This window comes from Theropithecus gelada, chromosome 4, assembly GCF_003255815.1.
Source record: "Theropithecus gelada isolate Dixy chromosome 4, Tgel_1.0, whole genome shotgun sequence".
In the NCBI taxonomy this organism is placed as follows: Eukaryota; Metazoa; Chordata; class Mammalia; order Primates; family Cercopithecidae; genus Theropithecus; species Theropithecus gelada.
The window spans coordinates 38357180-38383255 of record NC_037671.1 but is presented as its reverse complement, the minus strand read 5'-3'; the positions used below and the strand labels follow the sequence as shown (position 1 = coordinate 38383255).

Below are 26076 nucleotides of genomic sequence, written 5' to 3'. Positions count from 1 at the left end.
TTTTTTTTTTTTTTTTTTTTTTTTTGAGACGGAGTCTCGCTCTGCCGCCCAGGCTGGAGTGCAATGGCCGGATCTCAGCTCACTGCAAGCTCCGCCTCCCGGGTTCACGCCATTCTCCTGCCTCAGCCTCCCGAGTAGCTGGGACTACAGGCGCCCGCCACCGCACCCGGCTAGTTTTTTGTATTTTTTAGTAGAGACGGGGTTTCACCGTGTTAGCCGGGATGGTTGAAAACTTTTTAACATCAGTCTGCCAAGGAGAGCCATCCTTTTCTACCTATCACAGAATTAAAAACAAAACAAAACATTAATGATTCACAGGTAGACAATAAAGTGGGAGGGTGAAGGGGTAATCTGTTTTGCAAGGTCATTACTAAAGATGATGGCTAACATTTACTGGCAGGCTCGTCTCAGTACTTTCCAGTCACTATCTGGCTGAATTCTTACGACAACCTTGTGAGTATGTATGATTACTATCATTTTACGGTTAAGGAAACTGAGAGACATAGAGGTTAGAAAACTTGCTCAAAGTTACACAGCTGGAAATAAAAGAGCTAAGATCTAAACCCAGGAAGTCTGGCTCCAGAGCATGTGCTTAACCTGTATGTACTGTTTTTCCCTCTCTGCCACCTTGTATGTCTACACCGGCATGGAGGTCTGTGACTGACTGAATGGTAGCTGGAGATAACAGACACAAGAAGAGGAAGGGGAGTGGGGAACAGAGAATAGCATCAGGATAGCAGCTACTCCAGAGGACAAACCAAGGATGGGACTCTGAGATATGTACATGAGGAAAGGGGGAAGTATAAATTTTCCCTAATTCTCTTACCTTGGACTGTAATATATATATGCCAAATTTCTGAGAAACAGCTATAAGGTGAATGAAACAAAGGACAAAGGAGAAATACTAGGTATTCAACTAACTTAAAATCCAGAGGTAGGGAGTAATAAGGTAAGCTATGTACAGGGAGACTGCATTCTGTATCAATCCTAATATTCAGAGAAAGAAACAGCTTTACCTGAGAAATAGAGGATTTTTCAGTTCATAATGCAAGTACATTCTCTCTAGCAGAAAACAGTTAGAACACATGGGCAGATATCACAAACATCACAGCCATTATAGAAGTACATCCCAAACTGTAAGCAAGTGAACTGACATTCTGGTTTATAAACTCAATGAGTTTATTTAGGTAAGGGACTAAGACGACTTTTAGATCTCTAGGCATAATAGATCAGAGGTAACTGTAGCATGTCTAATAGCCCAACCAAAACCAACTGAAGGCTAGTTAACTCAATTCTATAGAAAAAAAAAAAATCCCTAAAACTAATTCTAGATATATATTTTAACATTCTTTCTCACCTAAACATCTTCCATAAGTAGAACTGATAAGAGTTCCAACAAACCACATTTCTCATGACATTATTACTAAACAATGAAACAAGCATACCGCAGATAGGAAAGGAACTAAAATAAAGGGGCTATAATAAACCGTAAACTAGACAGTAAGTCTTGGAGTAAATTAGGGTTTGGCTGCAATCTGGGAAAAAGTTTGTGCTGGAAAAACAAAAGTACATTACATGGTAGCCTTTTCACTTCTTGCTTTTACTCTTTGTTGTCAAACAACAAACATAACAAGTAAGCAGTATATCATTGCAGGTACCAAACATAGCCTTTTTAATACACAAAACAAACATACTAGCAAGATGTCCTTCATTTAGAAACAGGTATCTTGTGCTCATTAAGTGTTTATACAAGCAGACTAAACCCGTCATTGGGATCTGGAGTTTCTCATGAGTATGTTCAGGTCTCAGAACTGCTGTGGGATGATTAATAAGGGATTGCTGCAAAAAGAAGACAGATTTGATGGGTTTTTCAACTTACAAGGAATTTTTCCAACTCATAAAAGTAAACTGAAGCCTCTTTCTTGGCAAGGCAAGCTACTCAGTAAGAAGAAAAACTTCATAATGCATTATCTAGACTATAAAAGCAAAAAACTGAGAGCCTTCCCTAGAGATAAGTAAAAGGAGTATACATCCATGGACACTGGAATACAGATAAGAAACAAGAATCCAAAACTTTTTAAAGGATACGGTCTGTGCCAGGAAACAATGTTCTTCCAGTCAACAGCTCGGCCATTATGCATCCCACTGACCAAATATCAACTGGCAAAATTAAAGAGAAATAAAAGTACATGCAATGTCACTGTTACTATTCTTGGCAACAATGGCAACAAATGAAACCGTAACTAGGGGTGAAATATTCAAATTACTATTTAAGACATCTGAGGCTCAACAATCATAGTCATTTTTACAGAAATAAATAGCTTACTAAGATCACCTGACTAAAGGGCTACTCAAAGGTGTGGTAAGTCAAAACATACTTAAGAGAAATAAGCTGTTTAAAAAGGGGTAAGTTTCGTATTAGCAGAATGGTAGATTCTTCCAAGTAACATTGAGGGGTTAAAATTATGGATTCATTGTCTTTAGGTATAAGTACTCAGAGAATATATTAAAATCTAAATAAATAAAAACCCAATTGCTAAATCACAAGATTTAAAGGCTGTGTATAAAACCCCACTTCCCCATCTGAGGAAGTAAAATATTTTTACTTGTAGGCTTTAAAAGGACCACTGAGGGAAGAAAAGATATTTCTTCCCACTCCCACCATCTCTACTTCTGAGAATCCCAAATGCATCCAACATGGAATTAAATAAGGCCCTAAATAACCAAGGCAAGTAATACCTGTCTGGTTGTAATGCATCCAGTTCAGCATGATCTCAGGAGCCCTGTACCACCTAGTGGCCACGTAGCCTGTCATTTCATCATCTGTGTGCCGAGCCAGTCCAAAATCCAGAATCTAAAGGGCAGAAGAGGAACAGACAAACTGCTAAGACTGAGAAACAGGCAGGGGAAACAAACAAACAAACAAACAAACAAACAAACTTCTGCCGCCTTATTAAAAAGGAGAACAAAATAGCACTTTCATAAAAAGATTTCCTGGTCCATGCTTAGAATGTATGGGAAATATACAGCAAGAACTTAAACTGAAATTACAAAAAGCAAAACAAAAACGTCACTCCTAGGTATTTAATCAAGTGCAATGAGAACTTATGTCCACACAAAGGTTTGCACATAAATGTTCACAGTTGCTTTACATAGCCTCAAACTCAAGCAAATGTCCATCAGCAGGTGGACAGATTTAAAAATTCTGATACGTTCATAAAACAAAATACTATTACCAATAAAAAGGAAGAAACCACTGACACACACAATACCGAATCATTACACAAAGCAAAGGTCAGACACACAAAAATACACACTATATGATTCCATTTACATGAAACTCCAGAAAAGATAAACCTAATCTATAGTGTTAGAAGCAGATGCATAGTTGCGTGGAGCCAGAATTAGGGGTGGAGGGATAGGGATTGACTAGACTAGGAAGGGACACAATAAACTTTTTCTTTTTCTTTTCTTTTTTTTTTGAGACAGGAGTCTCACTCTGTCACCCAGGCTGGGGTGCAGTGGCGCAATTTCGGCTCACTGCAAGCTCTGCCTTCCTGGGTTCATGCCATTCTCCTGCCTCAGCCTCCTGAGTAGCTGTGACTCCAGGTGCCTGCCACCACGCCAAGCTAAATTTTTATATTTTTAGCGGAGACGAGGTTTCACCGTGTTGGCCAAGATGGTCTCTATCTCCTGACCTCATGATCCACCCGCCTCGGCCTCTCAAAGTGCTGGGATTACACGCATGAACCACTGCGCCTGGCCATAAACTTTTTAAAGTAATCCAAATGTTCTTCGCTGGGAGCAGTGGCTCACACCTGTAATCCCAGCACTCTCAGAGGCCAAGGCAGGTAGATCACAAGGTCAGGAGATCGACACCATCCTAGCCAACATGGTGAAATCCCATCTCCACTAAAAATACAAATATTAGCCAGGCGTGATGGCATGCACCTGTAATCCCAACTACTCAGGAGGCTGAGGCAGGAGAATTGCTTGAACCCGGGAGGCAGAGGGTGCAGTGAGCCAAGATCTCATCACTGCACTCTAGACCGCAACAGAGCGAGACTGCATCTCAAAAAAAAAAAAAGAAAAAAAAAGAAATGTTCTTTATCATAAATGTGATAGTTAAGTGGATACATAATTTTGCCAAAATGAAAATGGTGCGTTCTAATGTATGGAAATTATTTTTTTTTAAGTTAAAAAAAATGAAATGGAACAAAATAAGTTCTAGAGCTGCTTGCTCTTTAGAAAAAATTAATTCACTTATCTTTTATTTGAATTATTTTGAGTGAGTGGGTTTCTGTCATTTCTCCTCTTAGAAATGTATTTAATGTAGTTATCACCTCTTTAGGACCACTTACTTGATATTTGACTATTATCTTCCTTTATTATGAATATATTAAATTTATAATTTAACTTTATGTTAAAATAAAAACAAGTGATGCCACTTTCAATGTCACTTAGCTTACTCAGAAATGGTTTACATTTCAAAGTCTGGTAATAAAAATAATATGAATTTCGGATAGTCATGGCTCATAAATCTACTCCCTATGAAAGTGTGCCTGCTTAGTCAAACATACAATCTCAAAGTAAAGCAAACAATGAATACTGTCTCTTCATTTTACCTTCAGCTCACAGTCTTCATTCACAGCTAGATTACTAGGTTTTAGGTCCTAGGAAGCAAATACAGGGAAGACAGGATCAACTTCATGATGCATGATCAATTTTCCCCCTACAGGTAATAATGAGGATCCAGACATAAAAGACTTCATCCAGCTATCAAAACACAATCTCCATCCTACAGTCAATATCTAGTCCAAGTTAGCTTTACATAGAACAAAACTACACAACTTCTTTCTTTAATCAGCCTAAACCTAAAGTTGCAATCAATCAACAGTTCAATGGCTAAAGTAAGTTTAGATTAGGATCTTGGCTAAATGCCATTCTTCCACTCTCACCCCACTTCCCCAAAATAATGTGATCAAAGTCATAATACATACCCTGTGAATTATGTCAGCTGAATGTATATACTGCAAAAAAGAAAAAAAGTCAGTTACCTCCAACCTTCTATTGTCACATTATATAACATATTTGCTGCACATTTTCATGAATCAGTAAGAACTGCTAGTGTTAACAGTAAGATTAGAAATCAGCGTAACTATCAGTATTGTGTACATTTACCATAACTATAATTTCCACAGCCATTGACTCCACTCAGTTGAGCTTTTTATCTATTTTCTGGTTGGCACTCTGGAGCTCAATAAGGACTCAAAGCAGCTAAATATCAAAGATGGTTTAATTTGAAAACACTGTTTACCTGCCCCTCCAACAAATAAATTAGTCTTTCTTGAGGATTTTTTGAAAATCTCAACATTACACTGACCAGATATTAGATCACATCAATAAATTATTGTTTAGATGTAAGAATGAAGAGTCCTTATCTTTCAGATGTGCATACTGAGGTATCTATGGGTGGTATTATATAATGTCTAGACTTGCTTTAAAATAATCCAGGGCTTGGGAAATACAAAAGAAACATGATTGGCCATATGTCGGTAACTGTTGTCACTGAGTGAACATGGCAGTTTATTGTACTATGACCTTTACTTGTGATTTTATGTGTTTGAATTTTCCGTAAGAAAAGTTGTTTACTTGTTTAAGCCCTAAAAGGAGGGGAGAAAGGCAGAATTAATTTTTTAAAATTATTACTTATATTATCTGTACCTTTAGACCTCGGAGAATTTGGTAGATAAGGAACTGAACATGGTCATCTGTAAGCTTCTGACATTTCACAATGTTGTTCAGATCTGCCCCCATGAGATGGGTCACCAGATACCTAGAAATTAGTGAAAAGTTACATAACAATCTAGAACCCCTAAGAAAACTCTTATCTTCACAAGACTTTTATAAGTTTTCTATTTTTTTTGTTTTTGTTTTTGTTTTTTTTTTGAGACGGAGTCTCACTCTGTTGCTAGACTGGAGTGCAATGACGCAATCTCGGCTCACTGCACTCCACCTCCATCCCAGGTTCAAGTGATTCTCCTGCCTCAGCCTCCCGAGTAGCTGGAACTCCAGGTGCCCGCCAACACACCCAGCTAATTTTTGTATTTTTAGTGGAGACAAGGTTTCACCGTGTTGGCCAAGATGGTCTCGATCTCCTGACCTCATAGTTCACCCGCCTCAGCCTCCCAAAGTGCTGGGATTACAGGCATGAGCCACTGCACCCGGCCCGACTTTTCTAAGTTTTTAAGGGAAGGCCACCCTTCCCTTAAAATGGTAGCTGTACCACGATGACAGCTAAAAGTTAACAACTACTCGTTTTTGCGGGGGAGGGGCACCTCATTACCTCATTTTCAACATTGCTATTCTTTTACTTTTCTTTTTTTAGAGACAGGGTCATGCTCTGTCATGCAGTGGAGCAATCATAGTAACTCACTGCAACCTCAAATTCCTGGGCTCAAGCGATCCTCCTACTTCAGCCTCCCGAGTAGCTAGGACTAAAGGTGTGCACCACCACGCACAGCTAATTTTTTAAAATTTTTCTGTAGAGATGGGGTCTCACTATGTTGCTCAGGCTGGGCTCTAACTCTTGGTCTCAGGTGATCCTCCCAATTCAGCCTCCCAACATTACTATTCTAACTTTAACTACCTGCCATCTATTCTAAACATTTACATACTTATTCCTACTTGACATAACTTTTTTCAGGTTATTTCAAGAGAAAAGAAAACAGGCCAAGCTTTGTGGCTCACACCTATAATCTTAACACTCTGGGAGGCTGAGGCAGGAGTTTGAGATCAGCCTGGGCAACATAGGGAAACCCCATCTCTACAAAAAATAAAATAATAATAATAATAATAATAAAAGCAAAGGTAGGGATTAGAAAGATACATGTGTCAGTATCAGTTTTCTTAAAAATATTATTCTTGTATGACAAAATATAAAGTATAACTTAGTGCATGGCTATAATTAAGTATCTTGTAGTTTTAAATCCACCAGTACATTTTCACCTTATTATAAGCCTTCCACGTTGTAGGTTCTAAAATAGGAGTATTTTTTTATTTTCTTTTTTTTTTTTCCTTCTTTTTGAGACGGAGTCTCGCTCTTTCGCCCAGGCTGGAGTGCAGTGGCTGGATCTCAGCTCACTGCAAGCTCCGCCTCCCGGGTTTACACCGTTCTCCTGCCTCAGCCTCCCGAGTAGCTGGGACTACAGTAGGCACCCACCACCTCGCCCGGCTAGTTTTTTTTTTGTGTATTTTTTAGTAGAGACGGCGTTTCACCGGGTTAGCCAGGATGGTCTCGATCTCCTGACCTTGTGATCCGCCCGTCTCGGCCTCCCAAAGTGCTGGGATTACAGGCTTGAGCCACTGCGCCCGGTCTATTTTTTGATTTTCAAACTATAATTCTTTTTCAGGAACGACTAGTGAAAGGATTTGTTCATTGACAATATTCCTGCATTTACCTTAAAGGAAGGAGGAACATGTTTTATCTGGAGGCAAGATGAGGCATTCCAGAATTTCTCCTCACAGGTGTGGTGCTGGTTATTAATTCCATCTTTATGTGGTAAGATTAGGGAATGATTACATTCAAGTCCAACAGGTTCACCACACATATTCTAGACATAATGTCTTAAGCCACTCATTACTGTATTACGCAGTTATGGAAACATAAAAAGTAGATTGGTACTAAAAAGGCTGATTTTTTTTTTTTTTCTTGAGACAGAGTCTTGCTCTGTCACCCAGGCTGGAGTGCAGTGGCACAATCTCGGCTCACTGCAATCTCCACCTCCCGGGATCAAGTGATTCTCATGCCTCAGCCTCCCGAGCAGCTGGGATTACAGGAACGCACCACTGCGCCTGGCTAATTTTTGTATTTTTAGTAGAGGCAGGGTTTCACCATGTTGGCCAGGCTGGTCTCGAACTCCTGACCTCAAGTGATCCTCCCACCACAGCCTCCCAAAGTGCTGGGATTAGAGGCGTGAGCTACTGTGCCCGGCTAAGAGGCTGAATTTTTAAAAATATGTGTAAGTTTTATTTACTGTCTAAGAATCATTCCTATTCCTAAGGTTGGGTAATAATATATATCACCTGAGCTATAAAGAATGCTGATTTCATTTCATTTCTATTTTCATTTTTTATGAATTCTGGAGGGAAGAAAGGAGGTCAGTAATTTAGATCTATTATTAATGTATTATAAGAATAAACATGCGTGTGTGTGACCTCTCTATATACCTACACACACAACTCCAAGAGGAATGGAATTTTTTTTCTCTATCATAATTTCCCTGTAGGGCTGCCATGGTTAGTTCTCAATTTCATGGAGATCAACAGGACCTAATCTAGTTGTAACCTTAAGATTTTAGCATTTCATATTTTTAAAACTTACATGTTTATACTGCCTTGAGGAAACAGTAGACTCTAAATGTAATTTAATAAGTAAATGAGATTGAAACGTTTTAAGAAATGTTCCAATCTCAACATAACATAACCAAAGACACTAACTAGCACTTATTCTGTGTCCAGCACTGCAGTAAGCAGTTTATTATGTCCACATCTCATACACTCCTCCCAATAACTCTGTGAGATAATGTCCATTAGTGTTCCCATTTACTGACAAGGAAACAGAGACAGAACAAGGATAAGCCATCTACTGAAGGTCAAAAAGAGTAGTAACGTCAGGAGTTGAATCTAAAACTAACTGACTCCACAGACCATGATCTTAATCACAGCACATATTCTTCCAACAATTCTTTCAGCTGATACAAAATTTACATCAAGGGAATGACCTTTTTAAAAACTCTTATAAATGTCACAATAACTAGCGAAGCAGTATGTCTGAATAATGTCCTTAATAATTATCAACACTGTATTTACTATCAAAGTTAATCTTAACTAATAAAGAAGGCTGGCAAGAACATAGCAATATTCTGTCCTAATCACAGTTACTATATTCTTTAACTCTAAATTGATGCATAAGCTGAGGAAGACAGAATCCAATTTCAGTCTTATAAGACTACTTTGCACATAATTATATTTTTTGACATTGGAAAATAAGAGGGTTATTCTTTCAACTTTTCTAAATAATTTTATGGAGAAAGGACAAACATAACTTATCTTTAAATAAAACCTAAAAGTCCTAACTAATATGCCTGAGCTAGTTCACAAAGGTTAGGCAAAATTACTAATGAAAGTATAGCAACTTCAAGTACAACTATTGTGTTTAAATGGTTATCAGTGACTTAAGAAATCTTAGGCAGCCAGAGGACCACTGACTGCATGGCCTGAGAGAGAGACAGTGTGCTTTTAGTTAGAACATTTTACCACGATGTAATTTCTCTCAAACCCTTTCCCCCTCAGAGACCACATCCATTTTATCACCAAAATTTAGAGAAAGGGTGAGACTGCCAAAACATTATGTAAGTTTGTAAGATTAATCACTCTATATAGTAATAACTATCAAGCGTTACTACTAAGCTACAATGAAATAAACTGAAAGGCATAATTTATGGCAGAAGTGTCTTGCAGGAACTAACATAATCACTATACTTGTTTCCAGGAGGCCCAAAAACCAATCCATGACCACCAACTGTTACATTCTAACTCCCATATAGAAAGATTTTCAAAGTAAGTCTTGCAACAGAGGACAAAAGCAAGCATCATACAAAGTTGCTGACTGTTTATGGAAGACGCACCAACTTCTAAAAATAATGAACAGGATGGGGGGCAAGGAATATAGATGAGCACATTTTAAGTAAGTACATTCCAAAAGAGGCATTAATGGAGAGTCACATAATTTCTACAGTATTTGTTTCTGGAAAGCATAGTCAATTACATTTTAAAGACATGCCTAATATTGTCAATGTATATAACACCTAAAGTAAATTAAGGAAGGTCAGACTTGAGTATGGTTGGAAAGCTATCTAGTTCTCACATCTTTACAACGGAATTAAGTAAGTTGGCCTTTATTAGGCTAAAAGCTGAAAACAGAACTTCATGGACTGATACAAATCTTGTTTTTCACTTTCCTTGTGAAGTTGGTCTTCTTTAAATTTAATCAAAGTATAGAGATCACAAATCACATTTCTCAAAGTGACTCCTGTGAGTAAAATGTACTGTGACAGCAAGAAGGAAGAACTCTGTCATAAATGCTTTTCAGTACTCTAGACAGCACCCCATTCTACAGCTTCATTTATACTTCTTGGATAATATCCAATTGTTAAGACCAGTACCACTGTCCCTGCCCTCTTTCTCCCCACCCTCCACTTTTTAAAGCACAGAATAATCAGAAAGAACCTATGTAGAGGGCGGGCGTGGTGGCTCACGCCTGTAATCCCAGCACTTTGGGAGGCTAAGGCAGGCAGATCACAAGGTCAGGAGATCGAGACCATCCTGGCTAACATGGTGAAACCCCGTCTCTACTAAAAATACAAAAAAATTAGACGGGCGTGGTGGCAGGCGCTTATAGTCCCAGCTACTCGGGAGGCTGAGGCAGGAGAATGGTGTGAACCCGGAAGGTGGAGCTTGCAGTGAGCCGAGATCGCGCCACTGCACTCCAGCCTGAGCGACAGAGTGACACTCCGTCTCAAAAAAAACAAAATAAAAATAAAAAAAGAGAAAGAACCTTTGTAGGAAAAACTCTTCTATATCTGTATCTACAGACTGGCATCTCTTACCACTATCAGTCCTATTCAAAGAAATTATCAAAAGGCAAAAAAAAAAAAATTTATTCCATATTTAAACAGCATGCTTAAAACAATCACAGGGATTGACAATTTGTAAGCACAACCTTCTGCAACTCACCTAGTGATCCCTGGGACTTACTACAGTCTATTCTCAACACAGGGGAAGAGTGATTCTTTAGAAATAAAAATCAGATCAGGGCATTCCTTTCCTCAAAAGGCTCCCTATTTTACTGAGAGTAAAAGACAAAATTCCTTTCAATGGCAGAGAAAGCCCTACCTAATCCAGTACACTGCCCCCAATTACGTCTCTCATTATTTCATAGTCTACATCTCTCTCCCTTGCTCTTAGCTCCACACTGGCCTCCTTGCTCCAGTTCCAATATATCATGCAGTCTGCCTCAGGACCTTAGCACTGACTGCCTCTTCTGCCTGGAATGCTCTTTCCCTAGATATCCCCAGGTCTAATTCCTCCGCTTCTTCACATTTTTGCTCAAAATTCATCTCAATAAGGCCTATCCTTACTCCATTTAAAATTCTATCTTCCTCCCGCCCTTGTACTCCTAATTCCCCTTTCCTGTTCTACCTTTTCTTTTTAGTTATAGCATTATTGTCTGCTGACAGACTATGTAATTTCCTTTTTTATATGCTCACTGTTGTTTATTGTTATCTGCTTGTACAATGTTCATGGAGGGCAGGGTTATTTTTTGTTCCCTGTAGTATCTAAAGTACCGAGAACAGTGTCGGATAGATAGTAGGCACTCAATTACCACTGAATGACTCAGGACAACTCATACAGCACTACTAGTAAGACAAGACAAGGGCTCATTTTATTGAAATATGTGTGCCAAAGGTCTTATCTGTTAAGCAGACCAGACTGTTCTAATTTAGGGGTAAAAGAACCATTCAGCAGCCAAGTAGGCAGCTTAGTAGGCTTATTTCACAACAAATTATTCTCACTTGAAGCAAAGATTACTAAAAGATGCCCTCTACATTACCTGCATCAATGAAACTAGACTCAATATTTTAACATATAGTCTACATTACAGGATGAAAACAAAAAAGCTAGTCAAAGGAGAGAGCACTGAGCATGCTTTCAGACAACCAAATCCTCAACCAGTTATAAACAGTGACAGCGCAGTCATTTATTCATTCTATCACTCCATCAACAAATATGTATTTCTGGGCCTTCAAGATGCAGCAGTGGGAAAGGCAGATACAGCATTTAGATGAAAGGAAGGCATATATGAATATATAATCATAATAAAAGGACATATAGTGCTGGAGAACACACAGGAGAGGGTCCCAGCACAGACTTAGGAAGGAGTGAATTAGAGAGAGATTGCTGAAGGACTCAAACTCTAAGCTAGGCCTTGAAGCTTCTTTACCTTTTAAAACTAGCTAATCTGAGAAAAAAGTGGCATCTTACTGATCATGTCAAGCAAAAACTGAATGATATTTTCTTAAGAGATATGTAACTTATTTAAGATTTCTAACGTGAGTTTGTAAAAACATCTACAAGGAGTTTCACCACCCACCATCTCCATTTCAGCAGACCTCTCTGATAAATAAATTGTAAACACAAATGTTAATAGTTAACTCATTAATCTTTTTCCCAGACTACTTCTCTTCCTGTGTTCACTAACTTGAGCACTTAGCCTAGTTTCAAGCAACTAGGCTAGGTATTTCTTTCAGCATTATTTCCAAAAATACCATGTTTAGTAGCTAAATTAGGAAATAACCTATAAGTCCAAGCAACCAGGCTAGGTATTTCTTTCAGCATTATTTCCAAAAAGATCACGTTTATTAGCTAAATTAGGAATAACCCTAAACATACACATATGCGCACACACACACCCAGAATTCATTAATGCACAATTTTCATCCAAGTACAAAAGAAGAATCAATAGTTTTTTTCATTTAATACTCTCCATTCCATACAAATCTCTTTTCTATATACTTTACATATTTCCTTCATTCTCTGTCTGGAATAAATTTCAGCTTCCACATCCTATTCCCTGTTTGCTTCTTCGGACAGTTATTACCCTCTTCAGAGGCTTTTCTCCACTAAGCTTCTCTAATATTCTGAGTTCATGCAGCACCCTGTAAGTTGTCTAGACATTACAGATTTGACTCACCTCTTCAGTTATTTTAGGTAAGCATTTCTTAATAAGAAATGCCTCATTTCTTTAATAAGATCATAGCAATTGGAAAACGAGACAGGCCCTTAGTTTCGGCATCTTACATAGAACTTAACACAGTATTTACTCAATAAGAAGGGGGAGCAGACTCTCAAATAATAATCATAGCCTTAGATCAGAAAAATGTGATGAGAAATAGGTTTAGAGCCAAAAGACCAGGGAGAGATGCAATTTTGTATGTGATATTATACAATTAAGTTCATCTCTCTCAACCTCAGTTCCCTCATCTGAGAATCAGAGATAATATCATCTAGTTCACAGGGTTGTTGTGTCAAATGAGATTATGTGAAAGCCCTTTGTACCCTACAAGATTTTACTGAAAAAAAGAAAGCTGGTGTCACAGAACTGCTCACCCACATGTTTTGTCAGTTTCACTCACAAGCATAAGACCCTGTTTTTAAAGAAAGGACATAGTTGTAATACTGGCAAGAAGTCAAACCAAAAGAAATTCAAGTCACATATTCACAATGAGAAGCATCATTACAAAAATTTAAGTTCCCAGAAAAGTCTTAAATCCATTTCAGATTTTCAACTAGTATGCTCATCCAAAATATTTCCTAATGTGTTAAGGATCCAGAAGAAAACTGCCTCTGGTAAAATGATATCTTTTTATCACACACTATGGAATGTGTTTGTGTGGGGAGGAAGGGGGAAAGAGTTGTAACTATGTCATCCCACATAAAAATAAAACCTTTCATCCTTTTTCCAATTCCATTTCCAGTTCCCAGTACCCTTTGATCTCTTCTCTAAAGCAACCACCTTAATGAGGCTTAGCTTACAAAGCCCCAAGGATCTAGTCCCTCCCCATTCCAGCTTCATCTTTTGCCATATACACCTCTATTCCCACCAAACACACACACACACACACACACACACACACACACACACCCCTCTTCTGCCCTCAGCTCCCTCTCTTAGCCCCTGGATGAACTTGCACTTTCCCGACCTTTCCAACTCTCCTTCATCCCTTAAGCCCTCTATGTATACATCTTTTTTGCAGAGGCTTTCCTGAAGACACTCCACGTCTGGGTTAGGTGGCCATACTATGCAGTCCTTTAGCACCCTATACCTGCCCTATAATGGCAATTCTTGTGTTCACCTGTTTAACAAACAATAGAGTGCATGTTACTGTTCTAAGTGCTAATGATTCAGCGATGACGAAAACAAACTCCATGCTCGAAAACAAACTCCATGCTCGAACAGAACTTACAAATGGAGGGAGAAGACAGACAATAACAAAATTTGCTAAGAACAAAGCAGGGTAAGGGGTAAACAGTGACCAGCAGGGATACTATTTCAGTTAGAGTGGTAACAAAAGAAGAACTTCTAATGAGAAGACCCTTGGGTAGAGTCCTGAAGGAAAGGAGACAGTCATGTAGGTATGTGGGGAAACAGTTCCAGGGCAATAACAGAAACTGGTGCAAAGGTCTTATTGCAAATGTGGTTGTCTGTAGTCAAAGAACAAGAGGCCAGAGTGACTGGGGTGGAGACAGAGTGGAAAGAGGACTAAGTGACGTCAGATTAGAGAGTACACAGGAGACCAACTCATATAGGACCTTTTAGATCTTACCACATGGTATTTTGTTTGATCATTTACACTGTTCTTCTCTCCCGTTAAGAGCCTCAACTCTTATTTATTGCTATATTCCTCAGAGACTATTACTGTGCCTAGCATAAGGTCTTCAAATATTTATTGAACATCATCAGGTTAAAATGTAAATCTTGAAATTTCCTTTACCAATTCAGTGTTTTCAGCAACTTTTACATTGAAATAAAAAGCTAAACGTATTAGTTGAGCAATCATTGTCAGTAGGTGGAAGAAGTGATCTCTCCTCATTGGTTTTCACTAAAACAAGAGCTGCTGATTAGCCTTGTTGTAGGTTTTCTGCTCTAACAGATGGAGATTAGAATCCAAAACCCCACTTCCATTTCACTCTTCAAGAATGAAGCAGAGATAAGGAATTCAGTGCAAGAAACCTGGGATGGGAACTTGTAAAATAAAGGAAAAAGTACCAGAAGACTAATTTCCACTTATGACAATTCAGTTTCCATGAAATTTGAGGAAATAGTTCCCAGGAGGAATCAAAAAATTCTTCACTGCCTACTATGCTTGTGCAAAGAACCACTACAGTTAAGAAAAGGCGGGGGCATGGTGGCTTATATCTGTAATCCCAGCATTTTGGGAGACCAAGGTGGGAGGACTGGTTGAGTCAAGGAGTTCAAGAACAACCAAGGCAACACAGCAAGGCCTCATGTTTACAAAAAAATAAAAACAGCTGAGTCTAGTGGTGTGAGCCTGTAGACCCAACTACAAAAGGAAAACACACACACACACACACACGCAGAGAACACACACACACACACACACACACACGCAGAGAAAAGGCAATACTGTAATAATACTAAATTACAGCTCGCTCTGGTGTTAGGTTCAAATATTGGCTATTTAAGATTTTTGCATTTCTACCGGTAATATTTGCTGCATACACAGGAATATATATGCATGCAGTCTCTTGCCAAACATTACTATCAAAAAGCCAACAGAGAGGCCCAAATGATTTCCAATCATTTAAGAGATCTAGAGGTACTGTATCTTTACAAAATGTTGCCATCTGTACAACCACATCCTATGGCGGTCAAGAGCAACTCCGTATATCCATCTTTTAACACTACATCTTCCAAAAATAATCTCCATCTGTTAGATTCAGTAACTGTATATTGTTCCTAATGTTCAAAATGCACTACCTATTATTCCTTTCTCAAAGGTATAGTCTTCATTTGTAAGAATTAAAATTTAAAACATAGCAAAAATCTGAAGTAGTCATGTACCACAAAACAATGTTTCAGTCAACAGTGGACCACGTATATTACTCTGTCACCCAGGCTGGAATGCAGTGGCGCAATCACAGTTCAATAAAACCGCCGCCTCTGGGCTCAAGTGATCCTCCCACTTCAGACTCCCCAGTAGCTGGACTACAGGCATGCACCACCATGCTCGATTAATTTTTTAAATTTTTTTGTAGAGAAGGGGTTTCCCTATGTTGCTCAGGCTGGTCTCCAGCTCTTGGGCTCAAGTGATGTGCCCACCTTGGCTTCCCAAAGTGCTGGGATTACAGGAGTGAGCCACTAAGCCTGGCCTATAGTACCGTATTTTTACTGTATGTTTTCTATGCTTAGTTATGTTTAGATACATAAATACATAGCATCATGTTACAGTTACCTATAGTATCCAGTACAGTAACATGCTGTGCAGGTTTGTAGCATAGGAGCAACAAGATATACCATATAGACTAGGTGTGCAGATTATACTATCTAGGTTTGTGGAAGTACACTCCGTGATGTCTGCACAATGACAAAATCACCTAATGACATATTCCTCAGAACACATCCCAGTCATTAACTGATGCATGGCTGTATATAAATTAAAAGTGCTAACCGAAACATAAAGGCACAAATACACGTACCACATGATTAAAAGTCAACTGTAGGCCAGGTGCGGTGGCTCACACCTATAATCCCAGCATTTTGGGAGGCTGAGGTGGGCAGATCACTTGAGGTCAAGAGTTCATGACCAGTCTGGCCAATACGGTGAAATCCCATCTCTACTAAAAATACAAAAATTAGCCAGGCGTGGTGGTGTGCACCTGTAATCCCAGCTACTTGTGAGGCTGAGGTAGGAGAATCACTTGAACCTAGGAGGCAGAGGTTGCAGCAAGTTAAGATCGTGCCACTGCACTCCAGCCTGGGTGACAGAGAGAGACTGTCTCAAAAAAAAAAAAAAAAAAAAAGAAAAGAAAAGAAAAGAAAAAAATCAACTGTAAATCTGAAAGTAATTAGAGATTTTGCTAATTACCATTTAAAAATTTGTGTTCAAATTATAGCCTGCTCTAAACAGGCAGCTTGTAGAACCACTCTAGCCTAAATTATGTCTGGCTTGGCCGGAAGTGTAGGTTTTTGTTTACTTGTTTTGTTTGAATGTGAATTTGAATACTTTTAGGAGGTGCAGATGTATTTTGCCACAGACCCCACGGCTCCCAATTGTGTAACACTGAACCTCATTTATGTTCTTTGTGTGACCCTAAATAACTTTAGAAAATACTGAAACTGCCAGGAGTGGTGGCTCATGTCTGGAATCCCAGCACTTTGAGTGGCCTAAGAGGGCGATCACCTGAGCTCAGGAGTTCAAGACCAGCCTAGGCAACATAGCGAAACCCCATCTCTACCAAAAATACAAAAATTAGCTGGACATGGTGGCCCATGCCTGTAGTCCCAGCTACTTGGGGGACTGAGATGGGAGGATTGCATGAGTCTGGGAGGCAGAGGTGGCAGTAAGTCGAGATCTCGCCACTGCACTCCAACCCGGGTGACAACAGGGCAAGACCCTGTCTCAAAAAAAAAGAAAACACTGAAATAACTATTGTCCTGAACTACAGTGATTTTTTCCGTGATATGAATGTCACAGAAAAAGTAAACAATGGAATATTTTTCTAAGGGCAAACAAGTTCATTCTATTTTCAGAGACTTTCTGTAATTTGAAACACCTCAGAAGTCAATGACCTCAATTCTCATCATTTTACAGGGAAATGACTGGGTCTATAGTGGTAAAGTGACTTGTCCAAGGTCATACAGCCAATTGGTAGCCTGGATACAAAACTGCTTTGAATTTGTTTACCGCAACCAGACACTTTCATCAAAAGGAAGAGCGACTGTTTCTGATTATTCTGAGCCTGTGCCAACACTCTGCTCAGTGTTCTGCACTCAGTAAGTATTCAACAAGTAGTAATGAGATTTGCTTCCAAGAGGTAAACTCAGTTATTGTTTATAAAGAACAGAATCCAGCTAAAGTAGAAAAAACAGATTCCTGCTCATCAGCCATAGTATTTGTTGAATGAATAAATAAATGAATGAATGGTTGAATGAATGAATGAATGAAACTTTAGTTCAAAGGTAGACTTGTAGTTGCTGGGTCCTTACATGGATAAAGGATCCAAACAAAGGCAAAACTATCAGTAACATTTAACCTTTTAAGAAGACACTGGCCTTAATTAAGGTCTTTTCACACAGGAAAAATAGGTTCTCAATACAGTTCCAGACTGTCCAGTTAGGCCAAAGTACAGCATTTTGCACTTTGCACAAGTCAGCAAATAATCATTTCCTTTGTTATATAAATCCATCCTTAGTAGACCTAAAATTTTGGGATCTAACAGCTCAGATCTAACTCAAATGTTTTCCAAAGTAATTCACTAACACATTACTTCAGCATTTCTTCCACATTTAGGGAAACTGTTTTTTAAAAAACCATCATTCTGCAACATTCCCTTTTCCAACTACAGCATACAGTAGGGCTCAACAAACTGTAATATACATGCCCTTGGGTAACATCCAGTAATCTCTGGAAGCCTCCATATTCTTGTACCAAGCAAGGCTGCGAGAAGAACAATTTTTCTTAGTTATTGGCTATTTTTTTCCTTTGTTTCTTAAACTTTCATTAGCAGGGTCAAAGTTAATGTGGCCAAGGAGATCTTGTAGGTAGACCAAATTCTCCTCTCTCAACTTCTACTCTCAGCCATACACTGTTCCAACTAAATTCAAATGGTGGAGAAATGTTTTTGTCACCTTTCCTCCTTCCCTTTCCATTTCATCTTCTTTATTTCTTTCTCCCTTTCCTTAGACAGAACATACAAGTTCAAACAAATCCCCTGTGTGTTCTGTGGGAAAGGAGTAAATGGTGTTTGTGATCAGTCCAGGATAAGAATGGGAGAAACTGAAACCAGGATAAGGGTGAAGAGAAACTGGTTAGGTTCAGCACCGGAGTCAATGGGGGAATGGAGGTTAAGGAAGAGAAGTAATGATCTTCAATTCTGTTTTGGCTTTCATAACAGTAACCGTTTCCATTTAGGAATGCCAAAATTTCAATGGGACCAAAAGTATAACTGCGTTTAAGGTTTTTTTCTCTTTTATGGTATAGTGTATCTGTGAACTGGGGGCAGGGAGAGCTGTGTCAACTCAGATACTAGAAAAGCTATTATAGTAGAGAGCTCACACATACATGGGAACACTTGCTGGAATCTGTCTTATGCTCACCAATGTGCAACCTGGGCATGTGAAGGCACTAATGACACATGTGGCAACCCCTGCCAATGGGGTCAGGAGCCAGTGGATTCATGATCCCTATCTGAGGCGCATTATGTACAGCTTCTTAGATCTTAGCAGTTTTCAGCCCAGTTGTCCATAGTGGTGACCAAATCAACAAATCCTCAGAAGCTTTCTCTCCTTCCCTGTTTCATTTTCCCTAGCCCCTACTACCAGTTCCTGAGAATCCCAGGCTCTGCTTTCTAGGGGGATCCCAGGTTAAAATAACAGAGGTGGTTACAAAGCTGGGAGAAGCCTTTCTCAACATGTCTGCCCCTTATCCCAGTGTAGCAATCTAATACTTCAAGGATCAGTATGTAGTTCTAGTATCACCTCCCACATGCATGGGCGATAAAAGTGGAGGGAGTTTATATGACTGGGGCTCCATTACATTTCTTGAAGAGCACTTTAAAAAGTTGGGACCGGCCAGGCATGGTAGCATGTGCCTGCAGTCCCAGCTACTCAGGAGGCTGAGGTGGGAGGAACATTACAGCCCAGGAGCCTGAGTTCAGCCTGGGCAATATCACAAGACCCCGTGTCTTTTAAAACAACAACAACAACAAAAAACCAAACCTGGGATAAACACTTTGAAAAGAAAAAATCCATAGTCAAAACTCTCTACTCCTTTCTCCATGGAACTTTTGTAAGAATTCAAGACTGACTCTTCAGTGGGGTACAATGTGCCTGAAATGATGCAAATACTAACACACCCCACCCATAACATATATCTTCTGGTATCCACCCCTACACCCAGAAAGAGTTGCATGATAGGAATAAAGAATTTTTTGAAGTCTGTATGTTGCTAAATGGTTCAGGAATAGAAATGGGCTATTAGTCTTCATTCTGTAGACCAGGAAGGCAAATGCAAAAGATTTACTCACACATCATTGAATTCCTCCAGAGACCTTGCAGGTGTAAAAACGTCCAACAGACCAATCACCTGTAAGAAAATATAAAAATTAAACAGTAAATAAATATTAAACTCAGTATAGTACCCATCAGGTGTTAATCTTCTTTTCTTTTTTTTTTTTTAAGAGTCAGGGTCTAGGCCAGGAGCAGTGGCTCATGCCTGTAATCCCAGCACTTTGGGAGGCTGAGGCGGGTGAATCACCTGAAGTCAGGAGTTCAAGACCAGTCCGGCCTACATGGTGAAACCCTGTCTCTACTAAAAATACAAACATTAGCCAGGCATGGTGGTGGACGCCTGTAATCCCAGCTACTCGGGAAGCTGAGGCAGGAGAATTGCTTAAACCTGGGAGGCGGAGGTTGCAGTGAGCTGAGATTGTGTCACTGCACTCCAGCCCGGGCGACAGAGCGAGACTCCGTCTCAAAAAAAAAAAAAAAAAGAGTCAGGATCTCACTCGACATGCAAGCTAAAGTACAGTGACACCACCACAGTTCATGGCAGCTCAAGTAATCCTCCTGTCTCAGCTTCCCAAGTAGCTGGGACTATAAGCACATGCCACCACCATGCCTAGCTAATTTTTCTTTTTTTGTACAGATGTGTCTCACTAGATTGCCCAGGCTGGTCTGGAACTTTTGGCCTCAAGTGATCCTCCCACTTTAGCATCCCAAAGTGCTGGGATTACAGCAGTGAGCCACCATGGCCAGCCAGGTCTCAATCATTTTAATAGGAACTAATTCAAAACCAGCTACCTCAGTTTCATAACATCATGTCACATCCTTAGTAACTCCAACTAATTTTCTACCCAAATTATGCTTTTGTTTTCTACTTGTTAACATCAATTCTCATATTAACCCATTTTACCATTAAAAATCTTCATCTCTTTAGAATTTAATCATATGTAGTCAGTAGTTTACCAGAAGGCAAAAAGATTTAGGGTACCTGCGTTACGTATGTACTAATGGTCTAATGAATTAATCCAACAGGAAAAAAAGGTCACATGTCCATGGTTGTTACCATAATATTGTGTTTTCAAAAAATGTATTCCATGAAAAATTTCCATCTTAACTGTATAGCCTTCAAAACTGACATATTTATAGCCTCAAAATATTCTCAGTATATTCTTGGTATTATTCTCACAAAGTCTTAATGGGTCAGGTATTTAAATCAGACAATTTAAAAATGAAAAAAAAAAAGTCTATCTTTACACAGGGATAAAGCAAAGAGCTACTTAATACTCAATAACCCAAGGTCTTTGAAAAGTTTTCTGATCATGAATTCATCCACATACAGCACCTCCATCCCCCACCTCCCATTCATTTTCCTTAAAACCCAGGCCATTCATTTCTACAGAGTTAGGTATTGACAAGACAAATAAGAAATATTATAATTCATTTGTAATACACCCAGCCATATTTGAGAGTATCTGGATATGAAGCAAGACTGTGGCCTCACTAGCACACTGTTCTAACCTGCCAACTTAAACACGAAGCTCTAGAAGTAAGATATGTTAATACTCAAAACATTATCATGAAAAAGGTCTTCTAATTAGGATGTTACTCCACTCATCCAAATATCAGGCTTTTTTTTTTTTTTTTTTTTTTTTGAGACACAGTTTCGCTCCTGTTGCCCAGGCTGGAGTACATGGCACAATCTCAGCCCACTGCAACCTCTGCCTCCCGGGTATAAGCGATTCTTCTGCCTCAGCCTCCCAAGTGCACCACCATGCCTGACTCCAAATATCAGACTTTATTTATTTATTTATTTATTTATTTATTTATTTATTTTTTATTTTTTTTTTTTTTTTTGAGACGGAGTCTCGCTGTGCTCCCAGGCTGGAGTGCAGTGGTGTGATCTCGGCTCACTGCAAGCTCCGCCTCCCGGGTTCACGCCATTCTCCCGTCTCAGCCTCCCAAGTAGCTGAGACTACAGGCGCCCGCCACCACGCCCGGCTAGTTTTTTGTATTTTTAGTAGAGACGGGGTTTCACCATGTTAGCCAGGATAGTCTCGATCTCCCGACCTCGTGATCCACCCGCCTCGGCCTCCCAAAGTGCTGGGATTACAGGCTTGAGCCACCGTGCCCGGCCAATATCAGACTTTTTAAAAGCAACTTCAATTTTACAGTCTGAACCTGAAAAGGAGGTGGTTGGGACACATACTTGGAATTTAAGAATAGGTTTCAAGTCCTTGAAAATTGTCCCAAAGGAAATAGAGTCACTTTTAGATCCCTACCCAGACAACAGTATACAAGAAAATCAAAATTACCCATAATTGTACCACCCATTATAACCATCATTAACATTTTGAGATATATTTCCTTTGATTTTCTGATGTACATAAATTAAATTGGGGTTATACCATGCACAGTTTTATATCCTGCCTTTTTACTTAATATTTAAACATTTGTATACAGCATATCTATCATTTGTGTATACCATAACCAATTTCCTATCTTTAGACATTTAAGGAATACTGCAAGAAAAATATATGTATTTTGCACATCTCATATTTTCTTCCAGGAAATAAATTTCAAGAAACAGAATTACAGAATCAAAGGGCACCAATATATTTAAGAATCTTAATATTGTCAAATTGTCCTCCATAGAGGTAAGGCCAACTTACATGCCCCCCCCTCCCAATACAGTACCTGTGACCTCATTCATAATAGTGCTTTAAATTTAAGTCAAATCCATTTTCTTTTACCTTTTCCATCTAAACTGTAATTGTTTCCCTTGAGTTTGGTACACTCCTGGCTTAAGACCTCTGGACTTTTAATCATTCTCCCTTACACCCACTTCTACTTAAGGTAACTGAGGTCCAGAAGCTAACTTTATTCACCTGTTCCAATATTTTCTAATCAAAGATTCTTGTTATTTGAGATGCCCATCTCCTCAATATAATAGAAAAGTTTACAACTATTTACATTGTTTTACATTGTTTCCATTGTGATTGTGAAAATCACCCTCCTATGGAAATTAAATCATTAGAGATCTGATTTACACATGCAAGAGTTACCTCAAAGACAAAAAAAAAGTCAAAACTATTTTCAAATAAAAACTCCAATTTCAAACTGAAAACATAACAGACATTTTGGAACCAAACAGCTATAAGTTTGAACCCCAGTATCAGTCTGTGATTTCTTGGATCCAAGAGCTTATAATTTCTTCATTCCAATACCCTTGGCACTTGGAACGGAGCCTGGCATTCAGCAGGAGCTAAAATGAATGGCTATTATGTAAATAATAATAGGCAAATACATTTGGTATCTTCTCTTGAGTTCCATTTTCCTCGTATGAAAAACATGAGGACATCATTGCTTATTTTCACAGTCCTGACAGCAAGACTGAGCAGATAACATATCTGAAGGTGGCTAGGACAAAGGACTGACCCACTGTGGATCATCAGAATAAGTGGTGACCACAGCCCATACAGCTGAATAGAGAATTACAAAATACAATATACCTAAGCAAACTATCTGAAGCAGCTACTTCCATTAACAGAATTTGAGACATAAAGCTCAACTATTCAAATGATTACAAAGCATGACTGCAAGAAGAAAAACAAAGTAACCTGAAAAAAAATAGAGAAAAGCCAACTAGTAAATACCCTAGCAAATTTTAATTTCCTAAAAAGAGCAATATTTATAATATTTAATGTATTTAACATAAGGACACCAAAAATAACAATTTTGAGATTAAAACTACTCATGTTAAATCAAAGTACTTAAATTTTTGATGGGTTTTCACAAAATACCCCTCCCTCCATTAATCATATTTATGAAATATTAATCATAAGGAAAATACTGTAAAACAAAAAATTCTCAGCATTAAAATAGATCTGGAAAATATTTTAGGAATCTATTCATTTCTCATTTCTTTTTTTTTTTTTTAATATAATAATAGAGACTGGGTTTTGCCATGTTGCCCAGGCTAGTCTCAAACTTCTGGGTTCAAGCAATCCACCCACCTTGGCCTCCCGAAGTGCCAGGATAACAGGCATAAGCCACTGCACCCGGCCATTTCTCATTTCTTAAATGGAAATTCCCTTCTAAATCAAGTCATATTTTAGTCTATTTCCTTAACTCCTTCTGCTGTTACATTACTTCAGTCACCTCAAAGTAATCCAGGAATAAAAGTTTTAGAAAAGACATTTATAATACAAATAAGCAGCAAATATCTCTAATGATTATCCCATCATGGTCCAAAGCCTGGCAAATATAAGTCATATTTTTTATCAAATTAGCACACATCCAAAAAAAATACTTTAAAACTCAGTATCCAAAGACCATATTTAGCATATTTAACAACAGCACATCAAAACAATCTCTTGGTCTACAATGGTAAGGTTAAATCTAAGGTTCCCAAATAAAATTTACAAAAGAATTTCTTTGATCATTTTTAAATTCTAAAATGTACAGATCTCTAGACCCATATGTGGGCCATTTCTGTAGTGTATGCCCAGACAGCAAAAGGATGCAGTTGGCAGGCTGCCTCCCTTTAATCTTTCCTTAGAGCAGGTGTTAATGAGATCAAGGTCAGAAGTTCAATTAGGAATGGTCCAACTAACTTTGTTCAGAGAGAAACTCTCACAGTCACAGAGGACATCCCCTAGCTTCAGTCACTCACCTAATAAATGTTTTATTTATTATTCATGATCACTAACAGAAGAGACAACTCAAGATGAACTACCGACTGTGGGTCAGAGGCATTTTTGTGTAAAAGATCACATGTGCCCTCTGGCACCTGAAAATTGTATTTGTTACCAACACTTAAAATGGTCACAAGTTTTAAGCTTCTGTTGCTGCTGCCCGTAGGAGGTTTGGCAGCTATAAAAATTGGATGGTGACCCAAAACAGTAATTTTTTAAAAAAGAAGAGGAAGGTAAACGAGACAAATTTCTCTGAAAACCCTCAATTAAACTTACTGGAAGTTTTGGTTCTTTATTGGGTAAAATTACTTTTACATTGTAAGCACCTAACAAATGTTTTTAAAATAGGCTAAAATGCAGGAATTTTTCTACATTGAGTCAAGTCTTTTGGCTTCAAACATTTGCCAGCGGAATAGAGAACTATGAGACATTCAGCCATGTGTCTTATTTTGTTTAAGTAACAAATCACTGATATCTAGGTGACCATCTACCGCTAGTAAGCAAGACACTTATAAAACAATACATGGAAATTAAAATCCTATTTTTCTAATACCATGATCCCTAAACACTGGCTTAACATATTTAGGAAGAAAAGCAAAACAATCAAGTGTAGCACTGATAATCTCTTAAACTAGATGTTCTTAAATTAGCGTAGCCACATCAATAAGATCCTAGGGGCTCCCAAAGGTGCTCTGGGGTTCCATAAATGCTTGGCTTGCATTTCATTTTCAAAATATCCTTTATACTTGCAAAGCTGTGACACTATCTCTGTCACATATAATAATGTGTAATGAAAAACAGCATACACACTCAAGTGTGTTAAAAATCAAATGCAAACACATCCCTTAAAGCTGCCAGGCCACCTTGATTTTATGCAGACCTAGGAATAAAGTTTCTGCTGCCAGCTTTTTCCACATATCTCAACTTCTTGTAAACATGTCACTGATTAGGAAAGCTGCAGCTCCACACTGAACATTCTTAAAACTCAGGTTTGCACATAGCTACTTATGTAAAATTATATTCAGGAATAGAAGTTGTCTGTAGAAATAGGATTTCCTCGATACTATACAATCAAAATAAAATGTGAAAATAAAAAGCAGCAGCTGTGATTATAATGGCATCCATAATCCAATTACAAATTTAAGTCTTAATGTTCTCAATTTAGAAGAAATTTGCACTAATGAAACAAGTGTATGCTAATGAAGAATCACTTATCTGTGACTTTTTTCTCGCTATAAAGAAGTTAAATTGGCCGGGCGCGGTGGCTCAAGCCTGTAATCCCAGCACTTTGGGAGGCCGAGATGGGCGGATCACGAGGTCAGGAGATCGAGACCATCCTGGCTAACACGGTGAAACCCCGTCTCTACTAAGAAATACAAAAAATAGCCGGGCGAGGTGGCGGGCGCCTGTAGTCCCAGCTACTCGGGAGGCTGAGGCCGGAGAATGGCGTGAACCCGGGAGGCGGAGCTTGCAGTGAGCTGAGATCCGGCCACTGCACTCCAGCCTGGGCTACAG

At 38.8% G+C, this 26076-nt stretch overlaps 1 protein-coding gene across 4 annotated transcripts in view; it reads right to left on the bottom strand.

The window, feature by feature from the left end:
* The window catches only part of MAPK14 (mitogen-activated protein kinase 14), an 85746-nt gene that overhangs the window by 33687 nt on the left and 25983 nt on the right, over positions 1-26076 (bottom strand). For all 4 annotated transcript variants that reach the window (XM_025382408.1, XM_025382410.1, XM_025382409.1 and 1 more), the window contains 6 exons: positions 19891-19949; positions 5725-5836; positions 5001-5030; positions 4626-4673; positions 2740-2854; positions 2089-2160 (listed from right to left, as the gene is read on the bottom strand). In XM_025382408.1, the coding sequence (XP_025238193.1) occupies positions 2089-2160; positions 2740-2854; positions 4626-4673; positions 5001-5030; positions 5725-5836; positions 19891-19949 (436 nt within the window). The remainder of the gene's footprint in view (positions 1-2088; positions 2161-2739; positions 2855-4625; positions 4674-5000; positions 5031-5724; positions 5837-19890; positions 19950-26076) is intronic.